The sequence below is a fragment of the Littorina saxatilis genome, linkage group LG4, assembly GCF_037325665.1.
Source record: "Littorina saxatilis isolate snail1 linkage group LG4, US_GU_Lsax_2.0, whole genome shotgun sequence".
Taxonomy (NCBI): Eukaryota; Metazoa; Mollusca; class Gastropoda; order Littorinimorpha; family Littorinidae; genus Littorina; species Littorina saxatilis.
Window position 1 is genome coordinate 44,416,436 of NC_090248.1, and position 12,500 is coordinate 44,428,935.

General features: G+C 39.9%; 1 protein-coding gene across 5 annotated transcripts in view; it reads left to right on the forward strand.

Annotated features, from left to right (window-relative positions):
- The window catches only part of LOC138964852 (inhibitor of nuclear factor kappa-B kinase subunit epsilon-like), a 58,933-nt gene that overhangs the window by 25,668 nt on the left and 20,765 nt on the right, over positions 1-12,500 (forward strand). For 4 of the 5 annotated variants that reach the window (XM_070336910.1, XM_070336906.1, XM_070336908.1 and 1 more), the window contains exons 6-15: positions 264-356; positions 2,237-2,400; positions 5,761-5,868; positions 6,856-7,032; positions 7,490-7,692; positions 8,834-8,984; positions 9,995-10,172; positions 10,519-10,628; positions 11,199-11,315; positions 11,851-11,949. In XM_070336910.1, coding sequence (XP_070193011.1) covers positions 264-356; positions 2,237-2,400; positions 5,761-5,868; positions 6,856-7,032; positions 7,490-7,692; positions 8,834-8,984; positions 9,995-10,172; positions 10,519-10,628; positions 11,199-11,315; positions 11,851-11,949 — 1,400 coding nt within the window. The remainder of the gene's footprint in view (positions 1-263; positions 357-2,236; positions 2,401-5,760; positions 5,869-6,855; positions 7,033-7,489; positions 7,693-8,833; positions 8,985-9,994; positions 10,173-10,518; positions 10,629-11,198; positions 11,316-11,850; positions 11,950-12,500) is intronic. The other variant, XM_070336909.1, reaches the window with a different exon arrangement.

Below are 12,500 nucleotides of genomic sequence, written 5' to 3' on the forward strand. Positions count from 1 at the left end.
AAGTAATGTGTAACACATTTAACACCAAAGGTGTTGTAAACGCATTTAGCAGGTAAAGTTGTCCGCTGTTTAACTTTAGAAGGTGTTATTGCCGTAACTATTTTAGGTGTACACTTTCAATAGTTTTTAATTGTTGTAAAGGTGTGAAATACGTACATGTATGCAGTTTTCGGATTTCTATTTTAGGTGTAACTACCATTGAGTCAAGGAAGATGTAATGCTTTCAGCGAATTGATATGAATATGGATGTTGTTTTGCTTGCAAGGTGTGAATACAAGCTGTCTGACTTCGGTACGAGTCGAGAGGCCATGGATACCGAACAGACAACGTCCATCGTGGGTACTGAAGAGTACCTGGTAAGACAGGTTTTGTTTACAATACAATACAATACAATCAATACAATACAATACAATACAATACAATACAATCAATAAAATGCAATACAATACAATACAATACAATACAATGAAATGCAATGCAATGCAATGCAATGCAATACAATACAATACAATGCAATTTAGTGCAATGCAATACAATATACCACAATCAGTACAATACAATACAAACAAATACAATACAATGCAACGCATTTTTGTGTGCATTTCAAGGCAATGCAATGCAATACAATAACATTTTATTATCTCATTATGGGTATTCATGGTGTGTACCACAACATGACCATCCACACAAAAATATTATCGTATCTCTAGATTTTACTCTTTTTAATGTTTGTTTTACATAACACAATAGTCACACCAATCGAACTTACAAGAACTTCCTGTATTTACAGAAAAGGGTACGTGGGTCAGTGCTCAAGTCTTGTTTCGTTAGCGCTTGGAAAGTACTAAAGGCACGATAGTTCATGTGTACTATTTGTGGTACACTTGACAGAATTTTCATTCGCACCGCTCTTGTGCAGTAGTAGCTTATGATTTAACTTCATGGCCAGGACTAAAGAAATACGCCTGAAATGTTAAAAAAAACCATATTTTGTCGACTTTTCCCGTGCACATTAGCTATTATCCTTAACTTATTGCAGGCACTAAAGTGCTTTTGGGCATACGGCCCTTTCCACTCAAAGCAAACGTAAATCGCAAAAAGCACGAAAGAGATAATCATAACAATTTTCAGCTTTGAAATATAAGCTGTTGCTGTACCATGGCTTAATTACCTCTTTGATTGTAGGATGAGGTTTTATTGAGCCGAGAACAGTTGTAACAAAAGTGCCTTGGTCGTGTTCATTTTTATAAGTCCGAAGTTGGAAAACAAAAGGAATCTGTACTCACCAATACAAGGACAATACCATCCTGAACTCAGGTGAAAATGAGTTCGGCTCATTCTCTCCCTGACCGGACGCTACAGTCCTACGCAAATCTATCAAAACTAGGAATACAGAGTTATCTCCCGTATGTTTTTCGCCAGCACTGATCTAAATTTGAGATCAGTGTTCGCGAGACGAAAATGATTGCAGATTGGCCGACTTCGACAGTGATCTCCGTTCTGTTCTTCACAGTTATGATAAAGACATCGTTCTAAGGTCAAAACAAGTCGAAATTTTGGGACTGCTGCCGGAAGGAGACCGTAATATATGGTTGCATCATTACAGAAAAAATCGTCTGCTTCAGCGAACGCCGAAACCAAACGGTTGATTATCACGTGACACTTTTGCCATATTTAGAGTTGTTTGCACAGTAAATACAGCCGCGAAAAATAGCTCCCTTGAAACTGTTTTACAAATCAATTCCTTTGTAATTTAAAAATTACACAACACCATGAAAAATCATTATCGACGATCGCGAATCTGCTTATATCGATACTACATTACAAAAGGCTCTATATATGTAAAAAAAAAAAATCGGAAACTCAAGGCATCCTGTCAGGGAGAGAATGAGCCGAACTCATTTTGACCTGAGTTCAGGATGGGACAATACATGCAAAACTAAATCACATTTTCGCATATATGGAGGCTTCTTCAGGACTTACAAACAAACAAACACACAGTGAAACAAGAATCCTTCATAGGCGAACATTTGATTTAGTTTTGTATGTGCTATCCTTGTATTGGTGAGTGCAGATTTATTTTGTTTTTCAACTTTGTCCATCTCGCCCACAGTCACTTTGTTGTTTAGACTTTGTATAAGTTCGAAGAAATAAAGAGGGACATTAAAAACACTGCTTGATACCTTGATAACTGTGTGTTCTGGAATGGTAAAAGTTATTCTTTTTCTGCTTTCAGCATCCACTTATGTACAAAAACGCTTTCTTCGGGAACAGTACACAGTCCACCATTAATCCAATATCCGGGGAATTGTGGAGCCTCGGTTGCACCCTGTACCATGCTATGACAGCCTCGGTTCCGTTCAGACCGCTTGGTGGTGCAAGAAACAACAGGAAAGCAATGTAAGGATATCTTTTAGGTTATTATTTGATTTGTTTGTTGGTCGGTTGCTTGTTTTTTTTCTGGCAGAAGATCGTCATAATTAAATTGTGCATCAGATTAGAGTCAACGTTCTTTAAATATCGGACCCTATTGCTACGCTGAAAACACAATAGCGATTATATAGCTGTTCTGACCTTGATTTGTTGTTCCAAACTTACAAAATGACAGTTTTTGTGTCGATGCGTTGATCTCAGGTTTTGATAGCAGACGCCGTTTCTTATGCGCATTAGTTTTGCGCAGGCGCCACACTGACTTTGGAAAAAAACTCGATTTGACAACACAGCTGTTAAACAGCTTTTCATAAGTTCATTCGTATGCAACAAAAAGAAGTTTGAGTTTTTTTAAATTTTGAACAAGACTACTTATGAAGAAGACCAAAACACAACATCAACGGAAAACTAGAAACAAGTCGCGTAAGGCAAAATTACTACATTTAGTGAAGCTGTGGAACTCACAGAATGAAACTGAACGCACTGCATTTTTTTTACAATGACCGTGATCCGCCGCTCGTGCACTGAAAGGCAGTGAAATTAACGAGCCTGTTTATCGCGGGGGTGGTTGCGCTGTGCTGCATAGCACGCTTTTCTGTACCTCTCTTCGTTTTAACTTTCTGAACGTGTTTGTAATCCAAACATATCATATCTATATGTTTTTGGAATCAGGAACCGACAAGGAATACGATGAAATTGTTTTTCAATCGATTTCGGAAATTTTATTTTAATCATAATTTTTATATTTTTTATTTTCAGAGCTTGTTTTTAATCTGAATATAACATATTATGTATATGTTTTTTTGAATCAGAAAATGATAAAGAATAAGATGAACGTAATTTTGGATCGTTTTATAAAAAAATAATTTTAATTACAATTTTCAGATTTTTAATGACCAAAGTCATTAATTGATTTTTAAGCCTCCAAGCTGAAATGCAATACCAAAGTCCGGCCTTCGTCGAAGATTGCTTGGCCAACATTTCAATCAATTTGATTAAAAATGAGGGTGTGACAGTGCCGCCTCAACTTTTACAAAAAGCCGGATATGACGTCATCAAAGACATTTATCGAAAAAAGGAAAAAAAGTCTGGGGATATCATACCCAGGAGCTCTCATGTCAAATTTCATAAAAATCGGTCCAGTAGTTTACTCTGAATCGCTCTACACACACACACAGACAGACAGACAGACACACACACACGCACACATACACCACGACCCTCGTCTCGATTCCCCCTCTATGTTAAAACATTTAGTCAAAACTTGACTAAATGTAACAACTGAAGAACTAGAATGCAACAAGGGGAGGAGAAGAGAACAGCTAATCAGTACAACGCGAGCAGACGGCAGCGAAGTTTTCATTTTGGGTGAATGGCATTTATACTTGTCTCGTCATGAAGCGAATTTTTCAACCTCAATTATAAACGACTACATGAATGTTAGTGCCATGGGTCGATCATCAATACTTCAGAGGGGAAGTGGGGTATTCAGTGTGAAGTTACGAGGTAAGAAAAACCGAATGCGAAAGTTTGTCTCCGTCGGCAACTGAGCTCACACGGGCACACAAAAACGGCTGTTCCGTTTTACCCCCCTGTTTGAACTACATCTTTCGACTTTGGGCATTTTGTGGTGTTTAGGGACAGAAAATAGTTGCTTTAGTCCTGTTTCATCGGGAAGTTCGCAGAAAAGGGTATGCTATCGACATTTCTAAAGCTGAAAAATATTTCTGAGAAGAATTTCAAGTTGTCAGTGTATGCTGTTGTTGATTGAAACATCGTGTGGTACAGATGGGTAAACCGGAACCATGCGTCTTTGTTATTGCCAATATGCTTTTGGATATTGGCAAAATTGGCCGACTTCCGACTTTTGATGAACGAAAAAGAGATGTGTGAGACCATCCAATCACAGCCCCCGAATTCATCCACGTGTCCATCAGAATAGCTATATATGGAAATAATGTTCATCTGTCCTGCACTTTTCCTATTGCAATGAATTAAATGTATGAAAAACAAACCCACAAACAAGAATATATATATATATATATATATTTTTTTTTTAGATGTATGACCGTGCTCTGAAAATGTGTGTCATATGCTGCTTGATTAGAATGCCCGCATATACGTTCGAATTTAATGTCCAGCAGATTTCCCTCCAAATGTTGTATTTGTGCTTTTGCTTACTTAGCACCTTGAACGAGGTCAACACTCTGAACAAAGAAGACAAAGAACTTGATGAACAAAAATAGTGATGTGGGTGTTCGGGAGAGAGGAAAAGAGAGAAAATTAGTTGATGAAGAAGAAAAAAAAGAACACTTTACACAGAGGCTGCAAAAAAAAAAAAAAAAAAAAAGAAGAAAAAAAAGATAAAGAAACAAAAACAAACTGTTACGGAAAGAATATGGAGTGGGTTAGCTGAATAGTTTTTGTACACTAAACGTCCAGCCAATAAAAGGCTTGGGCGAAAGGTTGCAGAGAAAGAGATACAAAAGGGGAAAAAAGAAAAAAAAGGAACCGTAAAGAAGCTAGGTAAAAATGAAAGTTTGAAGAGAAAAAAAGCAGCACACATCAACTAATCTTGCCTATTACCTCGTTGCTCTCCGAGGAGAAAATTACCACAATCAAGGTGAAGAATGACAATTTTCTCCGACTTTTTGACGCCTGAAGAAGGAAAATATCGATCAATTGGTATCATTTTTGGCACCAAGAATTCCTGCTTGTTCTTAAAATGAACAAAACGCCAAGTTGCCATAGATTTTTTGCATTTGATTTCTAGATTTTTTTCTTTGTCTCTTTGTACTCGGGCTCTTTATTGTTCTGTGTGTGTGTGTGTGTCTGTGTGTGAGTGTGTGTGTGTGTGTGTGTGTGTGTGTGTGTGTGTGTGTGTGTGTGTGTGTGTGTGTGTGTGTGTGTGTCAGAGAGTGAGAGAGAGAGAGATAGCGTTTTCTAAATGTACTCTCAGAAGTTATTTAAATTTAAAAAAAACATTTTTTTAAAGGAGACAAAATTATTCGAGAAAGAGAGAAAAGAAGACAGACGGACAGACTTGCCTTAGAAAGAAGTACTCTCTCAGGCGAAAAGAAAGACAGACAGAAAGAAAAGGGGAAGGAAAAAAACACCTATTAAGAAACTTAAATAAATTTGTATAAGTAAATAAAGAAGACGGTAAACTTCGTTATTTCTTCCACATTAGATATGTGTACATAATATGCAAAATCTAGGTCAGTACAACCCACCAAAAACAGTTCTCATCAAAATATGCTGACACAAATACCAAAGCCAGCGAAGACAATAAAACTTCATTACGTTTCGACACCAACCTCTCTATTCCAGGCTAGTCATGATCTCCCAGAAGCCCTCGGGAGCTATTTCCGGCGACCAAAGGCTCGACGGCAACTTCCGGTGGAGCGAAGGGCCCCCTGGGGACTGCAGAATGTCGGAGTAAGTGTTGAACAAAATGTCGGAAAGTGTGCGCTGCACATTGAGTCAAGGGAAATTGTCGTCTGCTAGACGTGGAGGTGTCTGTCATACTTCATTAGCTCAACGCCTTTCCTTTGGGTACAATTTAAGAACAGTGTCCCAGGTTCAGGGAAGCCGTTGCAAGGCACAGTGTACCACACTTTGAAGATGGAGAGAATCGTGTCCGTCTGATAAAAATGATTTTAAATCGTGGCGAAAAGCGACAATTTTGACTTTGACTGAAATTCGATTCAACCCGTAAACCTTGTTTTCATCTTCAAGGTTCATAACTACAGGTGCCGACATAGTTAACTTAAGTTGGGGGGGGGGGGGGGGGGTGTGTGTGTGTGACTGTTCGTGCCGACATAGTTGATTTGGAACACTGTTCTTTGATCTTTGACTCTTTTCTCTAAGGGGAAGTTCTTGTGAATGTTTGGTTTTGTCCTGAATTAAACGTTCCAATCGTTTAACCTTTCTTGTTTTGTTCGATTCTTAAGTAGGAACGTTAGCATTCTAAACTGGTCTGGATTAAAACTGGTCCAGTTATTCTGAGAAAATAAACACGGTTCTTGAGTGGAGGGTTTTGTATGACATCACAATCATACGATCACAGCAGATAAGAAACGGGTCAACATTCTGTAATTTGGGTGGAGGAGCGGTGCTAGTGTTCACGTATTATGTGAGACAATAAAAATAAGTATATCGAAAAATCAGCACCTAAGAGTACTTCAAATTTGTGACGCCGACAGGACTAAGTAAGTTGTATCAGCCCTGAAATTCGAGAACGTGAGATTTTTCACACATTTGATGAGCCTGTTCTAAGATTTGTCTGTGTGTGTGTGTGTGTGTGTGTGTGTGTGTGTGTGTGTGTGTGTGTGTGTGTGTGTGTGTGCGTCTGTGTGTGTTTGAACGTGCGATCGTGTGTGTGTGTGTGTGTGTGTGTGTGTGTGTGTGTGTTACCGCTGACAGAAGTCTGCGGTCAAAGGTGATACCGTTGCTGCAAGGTCTACTGGACACGGACCAGAGGCAGTGGAGCTTTGCCACCTTCCTGGACGAGAGCCAGAGGATCCTGGGCTTACGGTGTTTCCACGTCTGTGACACCGAGTGCGGCGACTTGTTCCGTCTCTACCTCGAACCCAGGCAAAGGTAAGGCCTGATACTAATTTGCGAATACTTCGCGAAGTCTTTTTACCGAAAATTGAGAGTCGAATGCGTTGTTTTCACGTCTCTGACACCGAGTGCGGCGACTTGATCAGTCTATAACTCGACCCACGCAATTGTGAGGGGCTAAGAGGTCCACAGACACAAACGTACATTCATACTTTTTGTGGACGAGATTCAGAGGATCCTCAACACTTAAAGGCTAACATCGGCGAGCGACAAATGTACCTCTAGTGTCTCGTGTTGGCAACGCTAAATTTATCTCTCTGGCCTTCTACTTTAACAAGCACAGGTTGGAAAGATTAGGCTAAGCCTGAAACCTTTATCCTTATTTAATAAAGTTATGAGTTCTGAGTTCTGAGGCTTCTGTCTCCTGGAGACGGATGTTCGGCTTTAAGACATTATTTTGATGCGAGTTTCTCAAACTGTTGACTGTCAACAGCCTAGCCGAGCTTCAGGACGCCTTGGCCTACCATACGGAGCTGCCGGCCTGTCAACAGCTGTTGTTCCACCGCGTGCAGCCTCTGCTGAGTATGCTGGGAGCACAGGCTCTGGTCAGCGACCTGCCGGCCACCCAGGATGACCAGCCACTGCTGCTCGTGTCCACTCACGGCACGGAGGGAAGGGGCCGGAGGCACGTGCCAGGTACGACAGAACAGTTGAACCTGTCTTTGCGATTTGTGATTACCTCTTGATAACGACCACCTTCATACGAAGATCCCCCCAAAGGATCCCCACAAAGGAACCCCGACTAGTTTTTGTGTGTACAATGTCTCTTTTCATAGCGACTAACTGTCTATATCGACCATTTTTGGTTGGTCCTGCCTTTGCGACTACCTCTCGACAACGACCACCTAACCACAAAGATCACCACAACAGATTCCCGACTAGTTATTGGTGTACAATGTCCCTTTCCATAGCGACCACCTGTCTATATCGACCACTTTTGGTTGGTCCCTTGGCTGGTCGTTACGGACAGGTTTGACTGTACATTGAAACCTCTCCTTTAGACCCGTCCATTAAAATATTCCCTCTTCAGTAAGACCTGATTTTGTCAGATTTTCTCTTGACAGTACCATTTTATTTTCCGCGTTTTTTGTACTCTTCATTTCAAGACTCTCTCTACTGATCTTGTGACCTGATTTTCTCAGATATTTTGAATTTTTCGGTCGAAGTATACCGTGGTTGTAATGCTTTGTTTTGTCATAAATTAAACTTTCCAATAACGTACCACTCTTGTTTTCTGATTCTCAGATGTTCTGATTTCTGGGTCGAAGTACCGTGGTTGTAATGCTTTGTTTTGTCATAAATTAAACTTTCCAATAACGTACCACTCTTGTTTTCTGATTCTCAGATGTTCTGATTTCTGGGTCGAAGTACCGTGGTTGTAATGCTTTGTTTTGTCATAAATTAAACTTTCCAATAACGTACCACTCTTGTTTTCTGATTCTCAGATGTTCTGATTTCTGGGTCGAAGTACCGTGGTTGTAATGCCCTGTTTTGTCATAAATTAAACGTTCCAATAGCGTACCACTCTTGTTTTCTGATTCTCATAGGTTTATGTTCTCTTCATAGTGTCACTAAGTTTACCTCCGCTTTGAAACTCGGTGTTAAGACCTACATCTGTCTGGAGGTCTAAGAATACAGGGTTTTAGTGTTGAGGTTAAGGATATTTCTTTATATAGAGGGACACGAGACAGTCAGCAATTTATAAAAGAGCATTCATTACAAGGAAGAGAAACCAGTCTGCATTCACACAAAACAAACTTTTTTCTCTTCCTTGCAGTTCAACCGTCACTCTTGACACCCGACGCATCACTGGAAGAGGATATGACGTCATCGTTCAAAGCGTGTAGCGCGCTGCACGTGCTCTCTCTAATGGCCTTGACCCTGCATCGTCTTCCAAATCTTCTTTTCTCCGCCATCTTGGCACTCCGGTACGCAAGACGTATCTTGGTGATACAACTTCTGATGTGGATACATGCCTATTTTAAAACTTGTTTTATGCACAATTTTTGAAGCATGTGTTTTGAATGCTTGAACATAGTAAGCTTTTACGAGTTTATCAGATGGCGAAAACTAAAGGACATAGATTACCGTCGCTATGGAAACTGGCATACACAGCGCCATATTGGATTTCTAGGAAACGGTTTTACAGCAACATCATACATCAAAAATGCTTGACATTTGGCACAAAGATACACAAGACGTTTATCTACAATTATATTGAACGATAGTTTGACAAAAAACTACAGTTGAATTTAAATTAATTTTTGAAATAAAGATTACTGAATATGCAGTTAGAAATTCATTAATCCTCATTACAACAATTAATTTAAATTCAACTGTAGTCTTTAGTCAAAATATCGTTCTATATGATTGCAGATACAAGTCATGTGTATCCTTGTGCCAAATATTATGCATGTCTGATGTATGATGTTGCTGTAAAACCGTTTCCTAGAAATCCAATATGGCGGCTGTTCCATAGCAACGGCAGTCTGTGTCCATTAGTATTTAATTTGTTTCATTTATTTGTATAAGTCTCTTCAATAACTACCCAGAAAACTAGGTTATTCCATGTATTCTCCAAGTTTAATTTTACTGCCGCTCATTGCCTTAAAGACGATGGACTTCAGATAAAATTCAGATGCAGGTTGAAATAATTGTATGCATAAGTGATCAGGACCACGCATGGACATAGAAACACTTCAAGAAAGTGACAGTTTAAGAACGTTTACATACACACACACACGCGCACACACTGACGCACGCACGGACGCACGCAGGCTCACACACACACACACACACACACACACACACACACACACACACACACACACACACACACACACACACATACCCCTCCCCACACACATATCATCAATAACGTAGATTCTAACACTCATGACGACATCATAGTTGACGACGGATGACGTTTGTTCCCCAGAAGTGCACTGACGTCAACCCTGTCTACAGTGGAGACACGGTTCCGCGTGCTGTCTGCTACGTGTCAGGAGCGACAGACAAGACTCACCATCTTAACCCAGATTCGAGACACGCTGCGTCCAACGCCACCTGGTGGGGCTCCTTCAAGAATAGATCATGCCAGACAACTCTGTGATGAGGTAAGTGTTGTCTTTGGGTGATTGTTCTTGCTGGTGTTAGATTCCATTGGCTTGCCTGTATGTGTATGAAGGGTTGAGTTGTTCATGCCGTAAGTGTCGGGAGGTCACAGATCAACTATAGGTGATGACTCCGAGACGGTATCCATGTCCCACCCCCGAGTCACTTTAATATCACGTAAAAGGTCTCGGTCATTCTGACAAAAGCGCAGGTGGCTGATTGTACCTAAACACGCACACTGGGTAGCGCGACTCTAATGCTGCCTGCTTTCAACTGGGAGGAAGCGACAGTGTTCCATTAATGGGATAATAAAGTCATGAGAATGAAAATGACACTGGTGTCTTTCAGCTACGGGACACTCTGTGGAGACTGAAGTACAGACTGGAGGACATCAGGAAATCCGCTGACGTAGTGCGGTTTGACAACCCCTTGCCTGACGCTCTCTGCCACGATGATAGGTACAAACAGGTTGACCTTTTACTTTGGTCCATTGGTTTTTATCGTTTATTGTGCAGAGTGTTCATTGTTTATTGTGCAGAGTGTTCATTGTTTATTGTACAGAGTGTTCATTGTTTATTGTACAGAGTGTTCATTGTTTATTGTACAGAGTGTTCATTGTTTATTGTGCAGAGTGTTCATTGTACAGAGTGTTCATTGTTTATTGTACAGAGTGTTCATTGTTTATTGTACCGAGTGTTTATTGTACAGTGTTCATTGTTTATTGTACAATGTTCATTGTAAATTGTACAGAGTGTTCATTGTTTATTGTACAGAGTGTCCATTGTTTATCAGACAGACTCCGCTTGAACACATACCATAATTCAAGGGCCAGGATAATTTTTCTGCAGAGTTAAACATTTTCTGGAATTAATTTTGTAACTGACAAGAGTTACGTTTTTACATGCGAAATTAATCAAGAAAATGACAACTCTTCTCAGAACCTAGCCGGGATTGTGAGTTTTCTTATGCGTTCAAGTGGAACCGTATACGCTGTATTCAAATTCATTTTTTTCGTTCTCTCTGTGCAGTTCCGATGCTTTGCAACATATTTTCAAAAGCGGGAAAGACATTTGGCAAAGGATACAAGAGAGGAGGCAAAAAATTCCGCTTTCAGAAATCGAACAGGAAAAACACAGAGGCGATAAGTGAGTTATAGTCTGTTTGACTGGAGGGTTGGAATGAAGGGGTATGAGCATGCGAGTGAACAACAGTGTGTGTGTGTGTGTGTGTGTGTGTGTGTGTGTGTATGTGTGTGTGTGTGTGTGTGTGTGTGTGTGTGTTTGTGTGTGTGTGTGTGTGTGTGTGTGAGGGCTTGCGCACTTAATTATGTTATTTATAAAATGCGCTGGTTGATGTTATTTGTTATATTGTAAATTTGGGTCTGAAACAAGTTAAATGTCTTTTTATCAACAACTTTGTGTATTAACGAGTCGTCATGTATAACGTATAACCAAAAACCAAACTCAATGGATTTAAAACAGAATCAAACACACACACACACATACACGTACGCACGCACGCACGCACGCACGCACGCACGCACGCACGCACGCACGTACGCACACACACACACACACACACACATACATACACACATACACACATAAGTTTTAACCACAGGTTTGAGGCATCTTTAGGTTTGCATTCGCATTGACAAGTATGATTTTTGTGTAATTTCAGAGCATCACTAAACCGATTATGCGTCGAAGGTACGAACCGAATCAAGGGCCTGCAGGACAAAAGAAGGACATTGCTCGAAAAATACGCAGCTCACGTCCAGTAAGGAGGAAAACTAATATATTTAGCAGTCGTGTGCATTGCGAAATATCCATTTTAAGAGAAAACAAGTCGCGTAAGGCGAAATTACTACATTTAGTCAAGCTGTGGAACTCACAGAATGAAACTGAACGTAGTCCGCCGCTAGTGCAAAAGGCAGTGAAAGAGACGAGCCTGTTTGGCGCGGTAGCGGTTGCGCTGTGCTTCATAGCACGCTTTACTGTACCTCTCTTCGTTTTAACTTTCTGAGCGTGTTTTTAATCCAAACATATCATATCTATATGTTTTTGGAATCAGGAACCGACAAGGAATAAGATAAAAGTGTTTTTAAATTGATTTCGAAAATTTAATTTTGATAATAATTTTTATATATTTAATTTTCAGAGCTTGTTTTTAATCCAAATATAACATATTTATATGTTTTTGGAATCAGCAAATGATGGAAAATAAGATGAACGTAAATTTGGATAGTTTTATAAAAAATTTTTTTTTTTTACAATTTTCAGATTTTTAATGACCAAAGTCATTAATTAAATTTTAAGCCACCAAGCTGA